Below are 22,686 nucleotides of genomic sequence, written 5' to 3'. Positions count from 1 at the left end.
CTCATCTCTATCTCCTGGGGTCTTCAGCTCTTTCTTTGCATAACAGAGAATGGTAAATCACAGGATTTAGATCTTGGAGGTCAAGTGCCATCCCCTAATTGGACGTAGGAGACCATTCAAATTCATGGGCAGTGAAAGTCTCTTAAGCAGAAAGGATTTACCTCTGCTCCTCCAAAGCTGAGAAGAGGGGCAGCTAGGTGGCTTAGTGGATAGAGCACCAGTCCTGAAGTCAGGAGGACCTGAGTTCAAATCTGACTTCAGACACTTAACAGGTCCTGGCTGTGTGACCCTGGGCAAGTCACTTAACCCCAAGTGTTTCAGGGGGGAAAAAAGAACAAAACTGGGAAGAGAGAATTGTGTGGGTTAAATAATAACCCACATTTAGTGTTGACAACACCCCCAGATGTAGGCAGTGTGCACATCCCCATTTTATAAAGGAGGAAACTGAGGCTTAAAGAAGCGATTTGCCCAGGGTTTAGTAACTGTCAGAATCTAAGTTCAAAATGGGTCCCTCCTGATTTCAGGTACAATTCTCTTTCTCCCCACCTCCTTTCACCTTTGTCTCTGCTGCCTCTCATGAGTGGGTCAGCTCAGCTGTAGAATGCTGGCAGCCTGGATCCTAGACCCTGCCAGGCCTTTGGGGAAGAGGTCTGCAACCCTTGACCTCTGAGTGGGGCCCTCGGAGATCATCTGATCCAGCTCCTTCCCAAACAAGAGAACGTGCCTAAGAGGCGATTATCCAGCCTTTATTTGAAGGCCTCTGGTAGTACAAGTCCCCATCAAAACAATGGACTTTAGATCAAGAAGACCTAAGTTCAAATCCAGCCACAAAAGCTTACTGGCAGTGTGATCCTGGGCACGTCACTGCATCCCTGTTTGCCTTCTTCCTCCTCTGTACAATGGAAATAATTATAGTATCCACCTCCCATGATGTTGTAAGGATAAAATGGGGTAAAATATGTAAAGCACTTTATAAATTTTATTTATTAATATTACTATTGTCTCTCCTTTCTCTATTCTCTTCTCTTCTCTCTCTCTCTCTCTCTCTCTCTCTCTCTCTCTCTCTCTCTGTCTCTGTCTCTGTCTCTGTCTCTCTCTCTTTTCTCCCCCCCCCTCTTTCTATCTAACAGAGCAAAGCTGAAGAAGACACAGAATCCGGGGAGGACCTGAGCGGCAGCAAGCGAAACAGCCGATTGCTGATGAGCAGCTTCTCCAAACGAAAGGTCAGGCTGGGACCCAGGCCAGTCCTTGGGGTTTCAAGGGAGGCGTCAGAATCATGAGCCAGAGATTTGCCCAGGAAACCCAGGGAGAGCCGCCGATAACCAACATTTCTTGGATACTCAATAGGGCACAAAACACTTGACACATTCATTTATTTGATTGCTAGACTGGGCGCCAAAGACCCCTGGTTCAAATGCCAGCTCTGCTTCTCACTGCCAATATGACTCTGGGCAGTCACCTGGACCTCCCCCTGGGCCTCAATTTCCCATCATTAATTTATGAAACTTCAATCTTCCTAATAACCCTGAGAGCTAGAATATTATTACTATTATAGCAATAGTATGATTAATGTCATTTTGTAATTATATATGTTTGTATTGTCTGTATTATATTATGTACAATTATATATTGTATATAATTCATATTTCTATTATTGTATATACAATATATTATATGATTATATTTAAGATATATTATACCACATATAACATGTGTATATTATATAATATATTGTATATCATCCCTATTTCTAAATTGTATATTTTATCTATATATTTATACATAATTAGATCTGAAGATGAAATTGGATGATTAATTCTTTTATTATTGTTGTGTATAGCAAGAATAACTTGCATTTAAATCATTCTTTAAGTCTTACAATGCACCCCACAAATATTATTTCATTTGATTCACACAACAGCCCCTTGATAATCTGATAGTCTACAAGCACTTTGGGGTGGATAGTTTTCTCTTTATGGACCTAGCACAGTATCTGGCACACAGCTCATAGGCTGATTGATTGACGCGTCATTTAGTCAATAAGCATTTCTAAAACTCCCACTCTGTACTAGGTGCCTAAGCCTCAGTTTTCTCATCTCTTAATTGGGGGTAATAGTATTTCAATTACCACTTTTATAGGGTCATTATGATGAAATTATAAAACCTTAAAGTACAGTAGTAATGCAAAGTTAAAAGAAATAAAAACTAGAGTGTTTGAAGGTAGCACAGTGGATAGAGAGAGTGCAAGGGTTAGCATCAGGAGGACTCCTCTTCCAGAGTTCAAATCTAACTTCAGACACTTCCTAGCTGGATGACCCAGGGCAAGTCACGTTACTCTGTTTGCCTCAGTTTCCTCATATGTAAAATGAGCTGAAGAAGGAAATGGTGAAGCATTATAGTATCTCTGTCAAGTAAATCTCAAAAGAGATCACAGAACTGAAACAATTAAACAACAAAAGTACTTTCATCATAATGACTCTCTGAAAGAGCTAATCAAAATATTGTTAGCTCCAATTAAGAGATGAGAAAACTGAGCCTCAGAGAGGTACCTGGCACAGAGTAAAGCTCAATAAATGTTTATTGAGTGAAGCTGCAAGTTCATCAATCTCAGTTTGTAAAAGCAATAATTACCTACTTTGTGCCTGATATTAAACTAAGTTCTGAAGGTACAAAAGCATCTACTCTGTACCAAGTAATATATTAGTTATTAGGGATACATAGACAAAAGCACCTATTGTGTGTCAAGTATTATATTTGTTATTAAGGATATATAGACAAAAGCACCTACAGTGTGTCAGGTACTATATTAGTTATTAGGGATACATAGACAAAAGCACCTACTGTGTGTCAATTATTATATTTGTTGTTAAGGATACATAGACAAAAGCACCTACTGTGTGCCAGGTACTATATTAGTTATTAGGGATACATAGGCAAAAGCATTTACTCTGTGCCAGTTATATGCCAGTTATATTAATTATTAAGGATACACAGATAAAAGCATTTGCTCTGTCAGGTACTATATTCATTATTAGGGATACATAGATAAAAAGCACCTACTGTGTGCCAGGTACTATATTAGTTGGATACATAGATAAAAAGCACCTACTCTGTGCCTGGTCCTGTCTGGATATTATTAAGTACCAAACAGACAGATGAAAAGTCCTTGGGTCCTGTGTTTCCACAGCTTGAGTCAGAGTTCCCACTTGGGTCTCCGGCTTCCAAGTCCCGGACTCTCTATCTACCACATACAATGCCTCTTTGCCTACTCTCAAATGTTCTGGAAATGTGACCTCTTGTTCTCTCATAGTCTCCTTCTGGGAAAAGTGGAAGAGAAACAAGATCAGTCAAACATCAGGAATACTCAGTCAGTCTTGGTGGAGTCCCAGGGCAGGGTTGTGGGGACGGGGCTCCCACACCAGCCAGCCTGGGCCTGGCTTCTTCTCTGGCATCCCTGCCTCCCCAGGGGCCTCATGCATATCCCTCCCCAGGGCTCTGAGCTGGATCTGGCCAGAAGGGCCATCACACAGCCAGGCGATGGGGCGTAGATGGAAGAAAAAATGGGATAAAGGAACAGAAAGGCTCAGAGGCAGGAAAAGGGAAGGCCATCCTCCCTAGATGGGAGCCCTAGGGCTCCTCCAAGGGGGGGACTGTGTGGGGATGAAGCTTTTTCCCAGTGGGGACTTTAGGAGCTTACCTACAGGTGGAGCTTGTCCCTCTCTCAGCTCTGCCTCAGCTTCCTTCAAGGTTAGCTTCATGGACCACCACTTTTTGTGATCCCCTCCTTATCTGTGCATCCTGAGTCCCTAAGTCATTGTGCATAGCTTATCTAAGTACAGATGCTCACAGATCGAGGGCTGGAAGGAAAGGGTTTAGTTTACTCCCTTCAGTTTACAGATGAGGAAACTGAGTCTGAGAGGTGAAGCAGTTCCCCCAAAGCCACACAGCTAGGGAATGACACAGCCTAGATCGGAACACTTTTAAGATGTATTCTTTTCATTGCTGTGTAAACACTGACTTTCCGTGGCTGGCTAATGTTAAATGTCTCCTCCTTCTGCAGAAGAAAGGCAGCAAGTTAAAGAAGACTTCCAGCATAGAAGAAGGCGATGATGATTTGGACTCCCAAGGAAGCCAGAGCAAAGGGTCAGTTCCCTGGAGTGGGTACCTGGTGCCCAGGGTGGGAGGGGAGGAGTAGATTTCCAGCAGGGCATCTGTGGATGGAGTTCATCATTTAAGCACATCCCCGAGACTGAGAACTGCCTGGAAACCTCAGTTTTCTCATTTGTAAAATTTGGGAAACTGAGGATCACAGCTAGTCACTGTCTGAGGGAGAATTTGAACTCAGGTTCTCCTGATTCCAAGTCCCCTGCTTGCCACGCCACCTTGTGGCAGGATGTTGTATCTGATAAGCTGTGGGAAGATGGAGGCTGAGAGCTTGTACAGTGGGAGCTGACCATGGTGCTTGCTCCTCTGTTTGGTTTGTGTAGGATAAACCGGCAGAAGAAGACCATGAAACTGTCCAGGGCTCTCTCCGATCTGGTGAAGTACACCAAGTCTGTCGGCATCCACGACGTGGAAACTGAGAGTGAGTAGGAATAGAATCCCGGGGGGTGAAAGGAGCAGGGAGGGAGTTATAACAGGGAAGGGGAGAGGAGGGAGATGCAGTTGTGGGGAGAAGGGAGAGACGCCAATCGGGGCAGGTTAAGGGGACTGGGGAGGGAGCTGCACACGGGATGCATTGCCTTCCTCACCGGGTCGTGAAGAATTTTGAACCTTAGAGTGATGCATAACTGAGTCCTTTAGGGGTGTCAGCATCCAGGAGAGGGTTGATGGTTTTGGAGCTGTAGAATCTGGGCTCAGATGCTCTTTAGATTATCTACACTTTATGCAATCTTAAAAAAAGTCATTCCTTATCTCCAGGCTTCTATCTCCTTTTCTGGATAATGAGAAAGTTGGGAAAAACTCTTTCAAGCTAGCATTTAAGCATTTATGTTCTGGGGAGATAAAGTCAAAAGTGAAATGATAGCTGCCCTCAAGAAGCTTATACTTTACGTGGAAGAGAAAAGATAGATAGATAGATAGTAGATAGATAGAAAGAAAGAAAAAGAAACAGACATATATAGAGAGAGAGACAGATAGATAAATATAAAGGTAGGTAGACAGGTAGGCAGGTAGACAGACAGACAGACAGACAGATAGTTAGATAGATGAATGGATGGATGGAAACACAAATAAAGATATATAGATAAACAGAAAGAAAGAAAAAAGAAAGAAAGAAGGGAAGGGAAGGGAAGGAAGGAAGGAAGGAAGGAAGGAAGGAAGGAAGGAAGGAAGGAAGGAAGGAAGGAAGGAAGGAAGGAAGGAAGGAAGGAAGGAAGGAAGGAAGGAAGAGAAGGAAGGAAAAGAAACAAAGAAACAGACATATATATGGACAGATAGGTATATAGGTAAGAAGACAGACAGAGCGATAGATCGCTCAATAGATAGATAGATAGACAGACAGAGAAACAGACATATAGACAGACAGACAGACAAATAGACAGTAGATGGATGCATGGATAGATGGATGGATTTATGCAGTTCATGAAAGTAATCTGCTTTATAACATATACTTCATAAGTAGTCATCCAGTCAGTGCTCAAAGGCCTCCAGTGAGGTAGAAGCAGTCATACCTCCAGAAAAGACCTGTTCCATTTGGAAACAGCTTTCATGTGAGAGCCAAAACTGACCTATGTGCTGCTTCCCCTCTTGCTCTTGGGTCTGCTTCCTGAGGTCAAAGAAAAGAGCAGGGTAGTAGGTCACCTTGAGCTAAGCTTTGAAGAGAACAAGAGGTAACAAGAAGGGGTGAGGAGGAAGGAGAAAGCTCCTAGCATAGTTGACAGTTAGTCCAAAGGGCTAGATGTGACAACCTTGAATCTGCCCCATTTGGGGAAATCCGAACCTCGGTGTTCAGAAGTGAGACAATCCAGATGCCAAGAGGCCCAAATTCCTTCCCTGAAGCAAGAAGTCTCACTTGGTGGGACCTTCCCTTGGAGGGCGGATGGAATTCTATCTAACCCTTCATTGCACTCCATGGTAATCCATGTATTTCTGATCCAGGGAAATTTTTCTTCTCTAATATCTGCCTTAAATCCTGGCTTCTTCTGGGCTTAAGGGAAAAAGAAGCAGCAGCCGAGCCCAGCATTGTCAGCTGTTGCTCACAAGTGAATCTCCAGATGACATGACACTTGTCTCTTCTTAAACACCGAGCCGTTTAAAACATTATCACTTTTAAAATTTAATTGAAATGTATTTGAATCAAACTTGTTCTTTAAATATATCACGCACTTTCATCATTTATTCTGAACAGAATTGAATGTTCTCTCGCTCTACAGTTCAGGCTCATCATTACAAGAGCCAATTTGTTTGAGGGGCTCTAAGGGAATCATCTATTTCTCTCCTTTTTCACTGGCAGATGGTTGGAAGGCTCTCATGTGGTTTCAGTTTGCCCTCATTCAGTAGCCTTTCCCCTTCTCTTGGGCTGCTTCTAGTCTTGGGAGGTCCAGAGAACAAGATCATCAGAATATGGTTAGAATTATTTGTAAACAAAAAGGTTTTAAGTGCCAAGCAAATATCTGCAGCACTTCCTACAAAACACTTTTACTTTCATGTACTACATGAATATAATTATATATATATATACATATATGTATATGTAATATACATATATAATTATATTATATGTAATAATTGTATTATATTATATATGTTATTACATATATTATATCTAAATAAATGTAATTAATATAATTAAAGTGTCCCATCCAACCTCATAATCTCTTCCCTTCTACTTAATTAGTCAAAAGTAACATCTCCTCCTTCAGCTTTTACAGTTACTATGTCTGTCTCTCTCTTATCTGATTTTTTAATGTCCATGTTCCAATTAAACGGTGCCCTTGGAAGTTAGTCACCATAGCTATAGCCCCATAGAAGAAAGGAAACAAGCATTTATTAGGCGTCACACTATGAGCACTTTACAGCTATTATCTCATTGGATGCTTTCTTGAGAGGGAGATGTTGTCATCTCCATTTTATGGTTGAGACAACTCAGGCAGAGAGGGGCTATGGGGTCACAGAGAGCTAGTAAGTAACTGAGACTAGATTTTAACTCATTTCTTCCTGACTCCAAACTTATCATTCTACTTTGCCACTTGCCTGCCTTAGAGACCTATTCTGATCTCATCATTTTAGTGAAGAAGATGAGATCCAGAGAGGTCACAGAGTTAGTGGCTAAATCTGTAATGTATAATTCACACACCCTTTCACATAATATAATAATAATATATATTATATATATTCAAATATAATATAATGTAATATATAATTATAATATATAATAAACATAAATATAGCATTATGTGCTATAGTACTTGGCAGTTGAGTTGAGGATCAGGCGTGAATTCAACCGAATTGACCTTTGATTAATTGTTTCTAATCCTAGTCTCCTCCAGTTGGCAAGTATCATCTTTTAGTGAAACTAAGGCCCACCAGATTCTACAGCAGAAGCCAGCCCACTATCTGCGTTTCAACCAGCACCAGCTCTCCCGGATCTACCCATCCTCTTACCGGGTAGACTCAAGTAACTACAACCCCCAGCCCTTCTGGAACGCTGGATGTCAGATGGGTAAGTAAACAGATGGATCGGTCAGATTTGGGGAACAGATGCTGGGGGGAATATGCAAGGGAGAGGAAGAGACATCCTCAAAGACTCTCTGGGCATGAAAACAGGACTTGAAGATGTCTCGTTTTAGCACATATCTCCCTTGCTCAAAAGTCTGCAATTGCTTCTTCTTGCCCACAGGATAAAGTCCAGATTATTTAACTTGGGACTCAAAAGCCGCATAATTTATTAATCCAATAAATATTTATTAAGTACCCTGTATGGATATGCTAAGTCCTGGGTTTAGTTATCATTGAGGACACAAAAATTTAATAGAGAGTCTGCCCTTACAATTTGATAGGGGAAATAAACAGAGAATGATCAATGTGTAAGAAATACAAATTATCTTGTCTCCTCATTTCTTGCTGTTGCCCAGTATATATCCTCCCCTCCAGAAGACATCTCTTTGCTGTCTCCCATGCTCTCCCGTGTCCCTGATGGAAAGGGAACTCAATTAATAATCAGAGAAACTAGGTCCATGTGCCACCTTTGCCACTAATTACCCATATGACTTTGGGCTGATTATATCTCATTTCTGAGTCTCATTTTTCTCATCCGTAAAATGGGGGAATTGAATCTGACGGTCTCTAAATCCTTTCTATTTTGAATCCATGAATCCATGATACTGCATCCTTGGATCCCATCCCATACCTGGAATGCTTTCCCTCCTCATCCCGTACCACTACTTTTGGGGATTCCTTGCTTCCTTTTAGTAGTTATAATAACAATAATAAATGCTAATATTTATATAATACTTGGAGGTGTGCAAAGCACTTTACAAATGTCTAATTTGTTCCTCTTAATAACCCCAGGAATTTAGGGACTATGATTATCTCTTCTTACACTGAGATTGAGAACATTGTCCCATACTTAATAAATACCTAAGGCTAGATTTGAACTCGGGGTTTCTGACTACAAATCAAGTGCTTTGTCTATTATGGCACCGGGGTGGTTCATAGAGCATTTTATCTTCCTAAGTTTGAATTGACCTCAGACACTTAGTAGCTGTGTGATCCTGGGCAAGTCACTATACCTTCTTTTCCTCAGTTTCCTCATCTGTAAAATGAACTGAAGAAGGAAATGACAAAGAACTCTAAAATGCCAAGAAAATCCTAAATAGAGAAATTGAGTTGGGAACAATTGAAAAATAACTGCATTTGGCCCCAAAAGGCAGAGCTGCAAAGACCACTTTTCCCCAATTCTGTATGAATCACATACAGCCTCATGTCAACTCTGTGTGTGTGTGTGTGTGTGTGTGTGTGTGTGTGTGTTTATTTTTGTTTATTCTATTTTATTCTATCTATCTACCTGACTAGACTATGAGCAGCTTATGGGGCAGGACCATGAGCTACAACTCCTTGTCTCCTCCAAGTTGTCTAGCACTGTACTAGGCACCCAGAAGCTCACACTTACCATCATCCCTTTCGTGATCTATATTGCTATAGGTTTCTAACAATGCTAGTGGAATAAAGAACGTAAAGAATCTTGGCAGGAGGATTTGATGTCAAAGTAATTGAGTTCAAATCCAGTCTCAGATGTTTACTGGCTGTGTTTCCTTAGATAAGACACTTAAATGCTCCCTGCCTCAGTTTCCTCAAGTGTAAAATTGAAATAAATAATAATAACACCTATCTTCTCATGTTGTTGTGAGAATCAAATCTGTAAAGCATCCACAAAGAGCAGACACTTAATAAATGCTCATTTCCTCTCTCATTTTCCTTAATATTAAGTGATCACAAATATGTGTTGGTTCAGTGAGTTTTTATTGGTTTGAGATGGTTGTGGAGGGAAGGGAAGTGTTCCCTATGGGCTCCACTGCCCCAAGATGCCATCCCTCCTCCCTGACTGAAGGAAAAGGGTCGTTTCTTTGCCCAGCTCAGGACTGACCTCGATCATGTTTTCCCCACAGTTGCCCTCAACTACCAGTCAGAGGGAAGGATGCTCCAGCTGAACCGTGCCAAGTTCAATGCCAACGGGAACTGCGGCTACGTCCTCAAGCCCCAGTGCATGTGTCAAGGTAAGAGGAAGCATCACTGGCTGGGTCCTGTCTGGGGAGAACGCTGTGCCATCCTCACTACTGAGCTAAAAGGACCCTCGAGTGTCACCGCTTTGTCTTATAGATGTGGAGTCTTGGGGGGATAGAGGGATTGCCTGCGGATTCCTTGGGTAGGAAATGCCAGAAATGTATTTAAACCCAAGTCCTCTGCCAGCAGGGTGGGAGGTCTATCCATTGAGCAACACTGTCTCCTAAGAGCCTAAGAGGGAACGCTGGGCAATCACAAGTGAGAGGAGGAGAGGAGGGAATCATGGAAACATGGGGAGAACATAGCATCAAACAGGATGTCAAAGGGATAAGTGAGTCACCCTGTGAAAGCAGGAATTTCATCAGGAAGAAGGTCCTGACTGGGAAAACTCAAACGCATTACTAAAGAGTCTGAGGTTATCTTTTTCTTTGGAAATTTGGAATTGATGAAATGGCACGGATAAAATGCCTACTAAGTGCCAGACACTGGGGATACAAAAGCACAAATTAAAAATAGTCTACCCTCTTGGAGTTTCCATTGTATTGGAGGAAACAATGCATGCAGTAAGTCAACACACACATATTAAGCCCCTACTATGTACCTGTACCAGGTACTGTCCTTCAGGAGTTTATAATCTCATCTAAGTCACTGGGTGATACCTGACAAGGTAGAACTGGGCACTCTTGCCATGGAGCCATTTTAGTGGGGAAAGGAGGGCAGCTGCAGTGGATGAGGCCCATGTACATTGCCTTCCTGCTGTATTCTAGCTCCTTGACATGAGGATAGAGTCCTAACAGTTCCAGGACTCGGAGGGTAGAGGGAGTGATGGTCCAAGTACCGTGTGATACATCTTAACCCATCTGTCCACCAGTTCAGAGCCTCTAAATTGGCCGTCTGCATTCTCATCCATCACCATCCCTCAAGAAAATGACTTTATGGATTTTTTTTTATTTTAAACCCCATTCCTTCTCTCGTTTTGCTCCCACTCCCCTCACGCTCAGACTTCCAATATCCTTTATCTGCTCTTGTGGCTGCCACAGATAACAGACTGGATGAAAACATTTGAAAGGGCTGCTCCATTCACAGCTGGCTCTACTGAACCCCCGGAATCCGGTCCTCCGTAGGCTGACATCTGTCAGCCCCCAGCCTTGCGCTGTGCTAATAGAATTCTGGAGCTTGTCACTCTTGTTCCTTGGGAGCAGGCTGGATCCGGTCAGTTTAGCTTCACTTCTCCAAAAAGACCCTGTCCCTCAGGCAGCCCCCTCAGCCCACCTGACCAGCAGACTGTCCTCCAGTGTCTGGGGAGTTTTAGTGATGACCCAAGGGAGTCACTGAGGGAATACTGAGAAAGACCTAACCATGGGATAATAAGACATAACTCTCCAGAGAGAGAACTATGGAGACCAAAGGTGGATAGAAGCATAGTATTTTCACCTTTTCGTTTATTTGTTTGTTTGCTTTTTTTTTTTCTTAAGGATTTTTTTTTCCTTTTGATCTGATTTTTCTTGCACAGCATGACAAATATGGAAATATGTTTAGAAAGATTATACGCTTTTAACCTATATCAGATTGCTTGCCCTCTTGGGAAGAAGGAAGGTGTGGGAGGGAGGGAGAAAAAATTAGAATTTAATCTATATCAGATTGCTTGCTGTTTTGGTAAGAAGGAAGATGGAGGAAGGAGAGAGAAAAATTTGGAACATAAAATTGTACATAAATAAATATCAAAAAGCTATCTTTACATGTATTTGGAAAAAAATATTGCTGAGAAAAAATTTTAAAATGAAAAAGGTATGTACATACACAAAAATAAATTCATGATTGATGGAAATGGTGGGGGGGAGCATATGCTCAAGGCAGGGTCTATTTCTTTTGAAGGGATAGGGTTCACAACCAGTAAAGCTAGTGAAGGGCTGCTAGGTGGTGCCATAGTACACAGAACTCTGAACCTGAAGTCAGGAGGAGCTGAGTTCAAATTTAACCTCAGATACTTCCTGAGCAGGTCATTCCACTCTGCTTGCCTCTTTTTCTTGTCTGTAAAATGAGCAGGAGAAAAAAAAATGGCAAACTGCTCCAGTATCTTTGTCAAGAAAGAGCCAAATGGATTCCTAAAGATGTCAAACACAATAATCTACTAAACAATAACAAAGATAAACAAAACCAAGGGTATAGGTGTAAATGAACTGGATTTGGAGACAAAGAGACCTGAACGCTTAGTGGCCAGGTCACTGTGGGCAAGACATAGCCCTGGAGTTGGAAGGGACCGTCATCTAAAGGTAAAGACACTGAGAATCAGGAGGTCATGATGGGGAATTGGAACCAGAAGGGATATTATATCATCCAACCTCTTCCTTTTACAATAGGGAAACTGAAGCCCAGGTGACATGCCTGAGGTCACGCAGGTGCTTAATATCAGAAGGAGTGTTTGAATAAAGGCCCTCTGACTCCATAGCTGATGGTTTTTCCTTCTCAAACCCCATCACCTTCACTAAAATTCTCTGCACCTTGGTTCCCCATTGATAAAAAGGAATTAATAATATCTCACAGGATGCTTGTGAGCTCAATTGAGATGATAGATATCAAGCACTTTGAGGAGAGCCACATAAATGGTCATTATTATCTGATTCAGCCCCACATTTTACAAATGAGGAAACTGAGACTCAGGGAGGGAGTAGAACTTGTTTACGATCACAGTATCAGGAACTGAATCCAGTTCGCCAGAGTCTAAATCCAGTACATGATCCACTATACTACGCTACATCTGAGATGCTTTCTCTTCCTTCTCACCTCGGCCTCTTGGCTTCCCCCAGGGTCCTTCAAGACTTGGCCCACATCCCACCTTCTGCAGGAAATCATTCCTGGCCCCCTCCCCAGATTCTGGTGCCTTGCCCCTCACTGAGACAGCGTGGTGTGTTTTGTATAAACAGAATTATTCTCCTGTTGTCTTCCCCAGCTAATGGGAACTTCTAAGGGCAAAGACCGTGGTTTTGCTTTTATTTATATATATTTATATTGACACTTAATTGATGCTTCTTGACTGATTGACTGAGCCCTCAACTACTCAGGCCTGTGACTTGACCTCCCAGGGAAGGGCAGAGATCCTTGTTCCCAATTTCCCCCATGGAATCTGTAGACTGAGACATTTGGGGTCACGCTTTTTGGGTTTATCTTCTACTAGGTATCTTCAATCCCAACTCTGAAGACCCTCTCCCAGGGCAGCTGAAGAAACAGCTGATACTCCGGATAATCAGTGGGCAGCAGCTCCCCAAACCACGGGACTCCATGTTGGGTGACCGAGGAGAGGTAGGTGGGATGCTGGGATAAGGGGATGGCTTCAGCTCTACAAGTGAACTGGTCAGCACCAACAAGGCCGGGAGGGGATTGAGGCAAAGGTCGTGTGGGCCAGGGGACAGAAACGGGAAACTGGCCACCTGGTATGATGGGGACAGCCATTATCCTTGGATCGAGGAGATGGAAGGAAGTTTGGACATTGTGAAATGATGGAAAAGCAGGGTGGATGCTGTAGGGGGTAAGGGGCCCCTCCTCATTTTAAGTCTTCAGGAAGAGATTATAGGACCACTTGATGGATATTTTGTGCGGGGGAAATTCTCTTTCTAGTATGGGTTGGACTAGACAGCCTCTGAGTCCCTTCCTGCTACCAATAGCCATGTGATCCTGGTCAAGTAATTTTCTTCCTTTGGGCTTCAGCCTCCTCATCTGTACAGTGAAAGGATGGGGCCCCATGATCTCCAAAGACCTTTCCAGCCATGATGATCACAATGATGATGGTAGCTAGCATTGATAAGATTTGCAAAGCACTTTACAAATATCTCCCAGCAATTTTAGGGAGGTGGGTGCTACAGCTACTTCTGTTTTACAGGTGAGGAAACAGATAGTGGTTAAGTGACTTGCTCAGGATCCCAGGGCTAGGAAGCATCTATAACTGGATTGGAACTCATCTTTGGGATTGCAAGTCCAACCCTCTTTCCATCCTATCACTAATGGGCCTGTATGAGTCAGGCGTGCTTGTGAAACAGGGATTTCTTGGAAGATAAGAGGCCATACTAACTGATCTCCCAAGCTTTCCACCCCTCATTCTCCATTTGCCTTTCAGATTATCGACCCTTTTGTGGAAGTTGAGATCATTGGATTACCTGTGGACTGTAACAAGGAGCAGACCCGGGTCGTAGATGATAATGGTGGGAATCGCTTCCCTTCGCTCTCCATCATCCCTGGGTCCAAATATGGGGTCGGAGCCTTGTAGCATCTGCTGTAGGAGAAAATTCCCAAAGGAATAGAGATCCCTCCCTAACCTTTAGAGCTCATAGTTGGATTGAGAGAATAGTGCCAGACGATGATAGCCGTTGCCTCCCTTTCCCTTCCTTCCTTTTCTGGTAATGGTGAGAATTAGATGGACTCTGAGGAGCATTTGCTTCTCTTTATACTTTTAGTCTTAGGAGTGAGTCTGATAACTTTGCCCAGTTCTGCCTCATTTACACCCAAATCAAGACATTACCATTGATCCTTTTTGAGAACAAAGGACAAACAATCACAGTCTTAAAGTTGGGGAAAGGGAGGTGACTCCAATGATTCTGAGCAAAGACAAAATCATTTCTTTTACTGGAGTAGATTTTGGGGGGCTAAGGTGGAATTTTGGCAGATGAAAGAACAAGATTAAGGAGAAAGAAAAAGGATAATATATGGTGAGTCAGAGATGAAACCTGATTTCTCCTCTGGGCCTAAGTCCACCGTGCCTTTCTCTGGCCTCCAGGATTTAACCCGATGTGGGAAGAGACCCTGGTGTTCACGGTGCACATGCCGGAGATTGCACTGGTCCGATTCCTGGTCTGGGACCATGACCCCATCGGGCGGGACTTCATCGGACAGAGGACGCTGGCCTTCAACAGCATGATGCCAGGTGAGCTCTCCATTCCTAAGTCACTGGGTGATAGGCAACCCGACGAGCTCGGGCTAAGACACTGACTAGAGACCATGGATGCAAAGACTGTGGATAATGCTCCTGGTCTCAAGAAGCTTCCATTCTAGTAAAGGGATACAAGATAGAAACAGGCAAATCTGTCAGGATGGATAGAGCCCTAACAACTAGGGACAGCGTTTCCTCCACCAGAAGTCCAATCACGTGGCCCAAATCACTCCAAAATACAGCCTGAATCCGATGAAAATGTAATTGGGAAATATTTAACAAAATAACAAAGAAACTTTTTAAAACTAATTTAATACAGAGCACGCTGGGGTCCTTATGTACGGTTCAGTGGTCCCTATTTTGGGTGGAATTGGACACCGCTGCCTCCCACCCATGCAGAATGCCCCCCATCCACATTTGCCAGTGCTGTACTTGTCCATGTTCATGTACTTTGTCATGGCGGCTCACTCTACATTCTGAGGAACTGTCCTCCAGTTCTTTTGACATTTTAAGGATAAAACCATCATGGTAGCAGATGACCCTGGAATCTCAAAGCCTTTGTGAGGGAATTATAAGTTGTGGCAGGTGCTGCACTGAGTATGACCAGGCCGGCTCATTAGCGAGGAACCTTCAGGGAAAAGAAGGCCATACGAAAGTTGTCTCCCTGGAGAAGGGAAGCCCCACGAGGGCAGGAACTATTGTAATTTTGGGATTCTTCCATCCAACACAGCTTCTGGGCCAGAAATAGGTGCTTTTTGTGGCCAGGAAGACCTCCCACCTTCCTTCCACTTTTAAGATCTTTGTTTTAAGTTATCAACATGTCGACCTGGAACAGATGGAAATGGTCTCCATCTTTGTTCTCATAGCTATCAATGACACCTTCTACTTTCATGACCTTTGCTTTAGGTTATCGACACGTCTACCTGGAAGGGATGGAAGAGGCCTCCATCTTTGTTCACGTAGCTATCAATGACATCTCGGGTAAGGTAAGTACCTTTGGCCACTATGGAGGTTCTTTTAAAAATCTCATTGGGATCTGGGCTGTGACTGACATGAAGATATTGGTCTTTCTTCCCAGTGGAGCCCACCCAAGGTTGGAGGGAGAGGGAGGACTGACCCACATTGCTAGACTTGGATTCTTCCCTGGGACATCCTGGTTCTCAAGTAGGCAGGTCCCCAGGCGGAGGTTGCGATAACGAGCTGCAACCTGGTCAGAGGGTCAGTCAGCTGCCATTTTTGAGGCACCCTACTGTGTGCCAGTCACTATGCTAAGCACTAGGGATTCAAAGAAAGGCAGAAACAGGCCCTGCCAGCAAGGAATCCATATTCCAGTGGGGGAAGCAAATAAATATGTGCATATGAGATATGTAGAGTAAATGCTTCTCCCCTGTGATATTCAAAATGGAGCTGAGATGGTGCTGCCACCTGGCCAGCTCAAGGACCCAGTGAATCCTGTGGACCATCCTAAAGATTCTCAGATTCCCAGCTCCTCTTTCTTCCTTAATGGGAGGAGATGGAGTAAATCCATCCCTGTACCATGTCTCCCCTCCACCTAATTGTACACAAAAAGTTGGGGGGCTACCCACACTCCAGTTTTGGGAAGCTGGACTAAATAAAGCTAAAACATTGACCCCATCCCTTCTCTGCTCCCTCTGAAGCAGGATCCCCTCTAGGGTTATCCATGCCCCCCTACTGTCAGCTATCTGAATAGGAGACCCCTTGGGCCGCCCATTCTTAGCCCAGACCCTAAGTTAAGAGGGTAAGAGAGTCACATGTCAAGGGAGACATCTGAGAGACAAAGAATCCTCTCCGACTCAGGAGCGATATTGTCACAGTCAGGTCAGAACATCTGAGGCAGAGAGATTCTCTTGTGTCTCCTTTTGTGTGAGATTTCTCACACTTGTGCAAGCTCTAGGGGAAGGAGAGGCTGACCCCATACCAGGAATCAGATCTGATTGTGGAACAGTGGGAGAGGTCCTTCCCTTCTCTCTCCTTAGTCATAAACTGAAGGTTAGTTACACTTCCTCTGAGCTCCATCCCAGCTCCAGAATTCTACATTCAAGGATCCCCTCCAAACTCTAACATGCTGTTGTTCTAAGGTCAGTTAGACAATCAGTCAGCTAGATTGTATTCAGCACCTTCAATGGACCAGGCACTTGTTTAAGCTAAGTGCTGGTGATATTAAAAATGAGGACATTTCTGTCCTCAAAGAGCTCACATTTTAATGCCCGTAATTTTGTACATTCAAGACATAAATGAGTATGTCCTTCCCTGATGACTGTTGACCAAAAGGCCCTTCTGAGAGCTGACATTCTATGCCCTAAGATCTCTAGCTGAACTTAAAATTCTGTGTTCTAAGGCTTCGTCTAACTCTGTTGTTCTATGTCTGATATGTTCTGACATTCCTGAATTCTATATACAACATATATAACAAAGTCAGGCTATGCAGAAGGCAATAACTTTCCAAAGATTACATAGGAAATGTGGAAAAAATGGACTTCAGGCCCCAGGCACTTGGGGAGGAGGTGATAGATCCCCTTTTTTATGGTCTCATTCCCATGGGTGCCCATTTATTTACAGTTTACATGAACAAGTTGTTATTAGACTCACCAGACTTTAGACTGAATAGTTTCTAACCTAAGGGAGTGTGTCCCTGAGGTACGTCCTGTCTCCTTCCCCATCCCAAGCCTATCTATTTTTTGAGGTCTCTTGTTGTCTTCCTCCCTCCCCTTTCTCTTCATTTCTCCTTTCCTTGCTCATTCATCTTTTCCTTTCTCTAGAAGGCTTATCATAAGGCCTTCTAAGCCCTGCTTAGCTAAAGAGATCACTGCCCTTGGCCTAGATTGTGATCCTAGTAGAAATATCTGCCATCTCCATCAGAGGGTCGAGCAGGATGGCTGAGAACAAATCTGCTGCCGAGACCCAGCTCAGCATGGCTCATTCACCGGACACCCAGCAGCACCCTGGGAACCAGGGAAGTTTAACGTGCTGAGTGTCTTGTTGAAGACCATTCTCTGATCCCAAATACAGCAGATTCAGCAGCTTCTGGGTTCTGGAATAAAGAATAAGATGGATTTGTCAGTTTGACTTCTTCTTGACCCAATCAAGGCCTTCATCTGCCCTTCTTTCATCCTCTTCCTTTTCTTCTCTCTCATCTTACCTTCTTTCCTCTTCCTTCCTTTCTTCCTTCCCTATATACTTCCTTCCTCTTCCTACTCTTTTTCTCTATCTCCCCTTCCTTCCCTTCCTTCTTTCATAAACCTGACATTCCCTTCATCTTTCCTTCCCCTTTTCTCCTTCTTTCCTTTTTTCTTATCTTTATCTTTTTCTTTTTCTTTCTCTAAAGGCTCCAATCTTCCTCCCTTTCCCTTTCCAATCCTCTTCTCTTCCTTCTTCTTCTCTCCCTCTTTCTTTCCTTCCCTCAAGGCCCTAACCTTCCCTCCCTTTCCCTTTCTATCCCTCTTCTCTCCCTTGCTCTTCCTTCCTTCCCTTCCTCTCCCTTTCTATTCCTCTTCTCTTCCTTACTCTTCCCTCCTTCCCTCTTTCTCCCTTTCTATTTCTCTTCTCTTCCTTCTTCCCTCACTTTTCCTTTCCTCATCCTTTTATACTTCTTCTCTTCCTTCTTCTTCCCCTCCCAAAAGGCCCCAACATTCACTCCCTTCCCTTTATATCCCTCTTCTCTTCCCTCCTTTCCTTCCTTCCCTCTTTCTCCCTTTCTATTTCTCTTCTCTTCCTTCTCCCTTTTATCCCCCTTCTCTTCCTTCTTTTTCCCTTCCCTCAAGGCCCCAACATTCCTTCCCCTTCCCTCCCCTCCCCTTTCTATTCCTCTTCTTTTCCTTCCATTTCTCTCCCTCTTTTTCTCCTTCCCTCCTTCTCCCCTTCTCTCTGCCTCCTTTCCCCATGGTTCTAACAGTATCCTTCTCCCCACCTCTTCCTGAAGACCTTGCCTGCTTGCCCATCCCCTGACCTCACCTGTGGGAGGTCCCCCAACAGTCCCTTCCTTCTTGCCTTTCCTCGAGCCCCACCCAAGGCTGAGTTGGGGACTATTTTGATTTTCAGGGGCAGGGGGAAGGGAAGAGGGAGGGGATGTCTGGATGGGACTTCTCCTCCCCCCCCCTTAATTCAGTCTGCTGTCCCCTTTTGCATTCTCCCAACCCCTCCCTTCCCCTCTCCCATCTCTGAGGCACTATCTCAGTTCCCCTGAGGCCCTTCCTCTCCCTCCCTCAGCTTCTCTCCTAGTCTGTCTTCTTGTCACTCTCTGTCTCCCATCCCAGCCTCAGAGAGATGCAGTGAGAGGGAGGGAAGAGTGGGTGATAGAGGAAAAAACTCCAACAAAAGTAGATTAGAACAGAAGGGTGGCGAGTTTTAGGGGGTGTCTGGAGTTTTAGGTGAGGGGGCACTTCCTCAGACTCAGCCTGAGCCCTTCCCCAGCTCTTCAGCCCCCATGAGCTGGGCTCCGGGTCTCTAGGGGTGTGTATGACCCCTTGAGTTCCCAGGGTGACCTCCCTCAGCACCCTGCCTTCAGGAGTGATGGCCAGAGTCATTGGGACACCCATCTGGACAGCTGTGGAACCTCTCCTAGGAGGGCGGCGGCTGGGCTGGGTGCAATTACATCAGAGAGAGCTGGGTTCCAATGCCATCTCAGATGACAGTGACTATACACAGGTCACTTGGTTTCTCAGAACTTGGTATCCACCTCCACAAAGTAAAAAGGGCTAGACGGGATGATGGGGAAGGTTCCTTCCGGCTCAAAAGTCCAGGGCTCCATCCATGGGTGGGACAGGCCCTGGCCCTGCCTCTCTCATTGCACCTCACCAGCTCCAGGCTCACATTCGTTGTGGCTTCTGTCCCCCTCCCCTGCCCTGTCCCCCCTGTGGTTTCTCTGTGTGGTGGGGCTCTTTCCGGGTGTGCTGACCGACTCCCCTTGTCCCCCAATGTTGTTGCTGTCTGATTTGCCTTTACTCTGTCTGTTTGGTATTACAGTGGGCTTCTCTGCGTCCAAAGTCTCCTTTTAGGAGCAGAGAATGGTTAGGAGCCTTGAAGGTACCCCCCGACCTGTCTCAGGAAGGTGTAGTGACGCCGCGGCCGCCTGCATGCTCTCAGGCTAGCCACCTCCCCCCTCGCCTCCTCATTGACATTTCTGAAACTCCAGCTCATGGATTGTGACATTCCTCCTTGATATGGTGGGGCCATCCGGAGCCCGAAAACCAGCATTTATGAAGCAGGTCCAGGATGGGGGGCCCCGAGGGCTCCCAGTACGCTCTTGTCCCTCCTTTCACCTTCCTCTTACCTCTTTCCCTTTTCCCTCTTGCATCCCTTTTTCTTCCTCTCTTCTTCCCCTTTCTTCTTTTTTCTCCCTCTCCTTATCATTATCTCTTCTCTCCCTTACATCTCCTATTTCTCCTCTTTTTTCAGTCTTTCTTTCTCTTTTTCTCTCTAGTTCTTTCTTCTCTATATATCTCCATCTCTTTTCTATCCCTCTTTTTCCTTTCTTCTTTTCTCCTTTCTCTCTGTAGTTCTCAGTCTCTCCTGATTCCTTTTCTCTCCTCCTCCTTTATCTTTCTCTCTCTCTCTCTCTCTCTCTCTCTCTCTCTCTCTCTCTCTCTCTCTCTCTCTCCTCTGTCTCTCCTTTCCTTTATGCCTGTCTCTGCTTTTATCTCTGTCTGTTTCTCTCTGTGTCTGAATCTCTCTTGGACTCTGTCTCTGTCTCTCTGTCTTTCTCTCTCTCTGACTTTCTGTTTCTCTATCGCCTCTCTGTCTTATTCTGTCTCTCTTTGTCTCTCTATCTCTCTCTGAGTCTCTGTTTCTCTGTCTCTGTCTTTGTCGCTGGCTTTCTGTGTCTCTGTTTCTGACTCTGTCTCTCTGTGTATGTGTGTCTCTCTTCCCCTTCTCTCTCCTCCTCTCTCTGTCTGTCTGTAACTCTTTTTGTTTCTCTGTCTCTCCTCTCTGTTTCTGTCTTACTCTGTCTCACTGTCTGGCTCTCACACATCCACACAGACACATACACATAGACACACACACTTTCTCTTTTCTTCTTTAACTGAAAAAAAATTATTCAAACCTTCTCCCTGGATCCCCACAGTCCAAGTCATTCACCCCAATTGGCTCTTCCATTCAAACCAATGGGAATAAACTCCTGGGGCTACTTTGGTAAAGGCCCCTCCCCTGACTTCCCTCTACCTGGGAATGGGGGTGGCAGTGGAATGTTTCTGCCAAGTTCAAAGTTAACATTCTGGATCTTCTTCTAAATGACTGTCCTATGACCTCTCACCAAATTTGCACTGGATTTGGGATCTTGAATCAGCCAGCTGATTCAAGGATGATGGCTCCTTGCTCTCCTTGCCTCCAGGATGCCCTTCCTGGGAGCCAGCTCTCCCAGGGGTCCTGGCCACACCCACCATCCCATCCTGGGGCAGGGTGGGGGAGTGGGGAGGGATTATGGATGTTTTTGTCTGTGATGGGAGTTGTGTGTGTGTGTGACCGAGTGAGAGTGTGAACTCTGAACTTCTTCTGTCTGAACTTTGCAAGCATTTGCTAAAGATCCTGGTTATTCTCGTCTAGCAGTAAATCTGGGTACTTGCCAACCTCTCTGGAACGTCTCCAAGCTGATGCTGCCCACTAGGCTTTTGGCCCTTCCAATATGGTCTAGAGCACCAGTCTTTGTGGGCTGGGTGGCCGTGGGCCCTGGCTGATGGCTGCAATGAGCAATCCATACCTGGCCCTAAGCCTTGTTAGGCTTGGCAGGAGGAGGAAAGAAGAGATGGAGGAGGGAGCTGGAGCATTGGTGGGAGGTTTGGCTCTCAGGGGTCTCCATGGATGAAACCTAGTCCTTCTTCTCTGCCATGTACACTGGACAGCTCCCTATTGACCCCTAGGACTCAGCCAGTCAAAGGTGACCAAGAAGCCATCTGGTCCAGCTCCTCTCCTGGGAAACATTTTCTAAATTTTTTTTTTAAATAGACTGAGCTCATCTTTCTGGGAATCCCAAGTTAGCTCTAGGAATTGGAGGCTGCAAACATCTCTATGGAAGTAGAGTAAGAACATTAGGAACCCTCAGTTCTCATCCTAGATAAGAACAAGGAGGTCCAACGTCACTATGGTTGTTGGACCTCCTTATTCTTATCTATAAAAGGGGGATGGAGGGATTATCTGTCCCTTAAAGTTTCTTCTGGCCCCTGCCTTCCATACATCTCTAAGTCTGGATGAATCCACCTTCAGCCTTCAGATTATTTCCCTTTATCTCTGGACCCCCAGCTCCTCCTCTACAGAATGGATGGTCCAACTCTAATGATCCTAATAAACTGAATTTGCCATGTTAAAGCCAATCGAGTACACTAGGATCTGGAGAGTAACGGCCTAAGAGGAGATGTCTCCTGCTTCCTCCATCCTTCTCTGGGATCTTTCCCTCTTGCCAATTAAAAAACAAAACAAAACAGAAAAAAGGAAAAACTCTTCCCCCACCCACCCTGCATCACTTGCAGTTTCCAGGGCTGGCAAGTACACATGGAATGTTTTTAGGAATGCTGTAGTTCTGCATAGATCTATTCAGCGGGTTGTCCACGGCCTTGAACATGACTGATGTTTTTTTCTCTCTCCAAACCACGAGCTCAGCCCCATTTTGACGAAGCCCCCTAGCACCTGGTCTGGGTCTGACCAGAGGAACTTGCTTGTTTTCCTCATGGGTCGGCAATGGGGAGTGGCTGAGGGGGACAGGCAAGCTGCAAGGTCATGCCATTGACCTCTGTGGCCCCTGCCCTTCTCCCCCTTGCCCATCTTTCTGAACCGATGTTCCTGATGAATTTTGGTGACACTGGGTAAATTCAATCCATGCTCACCTTTTGCTATGACCTCATAGCCATGGTAGTTCCCCTAGGATTCCCTCCAGAGGACATGTGGCCTGGGGTGAAACTGGAGTGAAAGGTGGGGGGCAAAATCTGAGGGCATTAGTCAAGAATGGGAAGCAGGGTGAGGAGGGCACGATAGTCTGAGCCCCAGTGCAGGGCTTTTTGCTGGCCACATGAACCCCTGATTGTCCGTGGCTT

General features: G+C 44.8%; 1 protein-coding gene across 1 annotated transcript in view; it reads left to right on the top strand.

Annotated features, from left to right (window-relative positions):
• Nucleotides 1-22,686, top strand: part of PLCH2 (phospholipase C eta 2) — a 164,181-nt gene that overhangs the window by 134,444 nt on the left and 7,051 nt on the right. Inside the window, exons 13-21 of the mRNA XM_051988768.1 lie at nt 1,131-1,223; nt 4,061-4,143; nt 4,488-4,585; nt 7,481-7,663; nt 9,609-9,716; nt 12,899-13,023; nt 13,835-13,919; nt 14,492-14,638; nt 15,551-15,630. Coding sequence (XP_051844728.1) covers nt 1,131-1,223; nt 4,061-4,143; nt 4,488-4,585; nt 7,481-7,663; nt 9,609-9,716; nt 12,899-13,023; nt 13,835-13,919; nt 14,492-14,638; nt 15,551-15,630 — 1,002 coding nt within the window. The remainder of the gene's footprint in view (nt 1-1,130; nt 1,224-4,060; nt 4,144-4,487; nt 4,586-7,480; nt 7,664-9,608; nt 9,717-12,898; nt 13,024-13,834; nt 13,920-14,491; nt 14,639-15,550; nt 15,631-22,686) is intronic.

This window comes from Antechinus flavipes, chromosome 3 (assembly GCF_016432865.1).
Source record: "Antechinus flavipes isolate AdamAnt ecotype Samford, QLD, Australia chromosome 3, AdamAnt_v2, whole genome shotgun sequence".
NCBI lineage: Eukaryota > Metazoa > Chordata > Mammalia > Dasyuromorphia > Dasyuridae > Antechinus > Antechinus flavipes.
The sequence above is the reverse complement of the archived record's forward strand: the minus strand, read 5'-3'. Positions and strand labels throughout refer to the sequence as shown.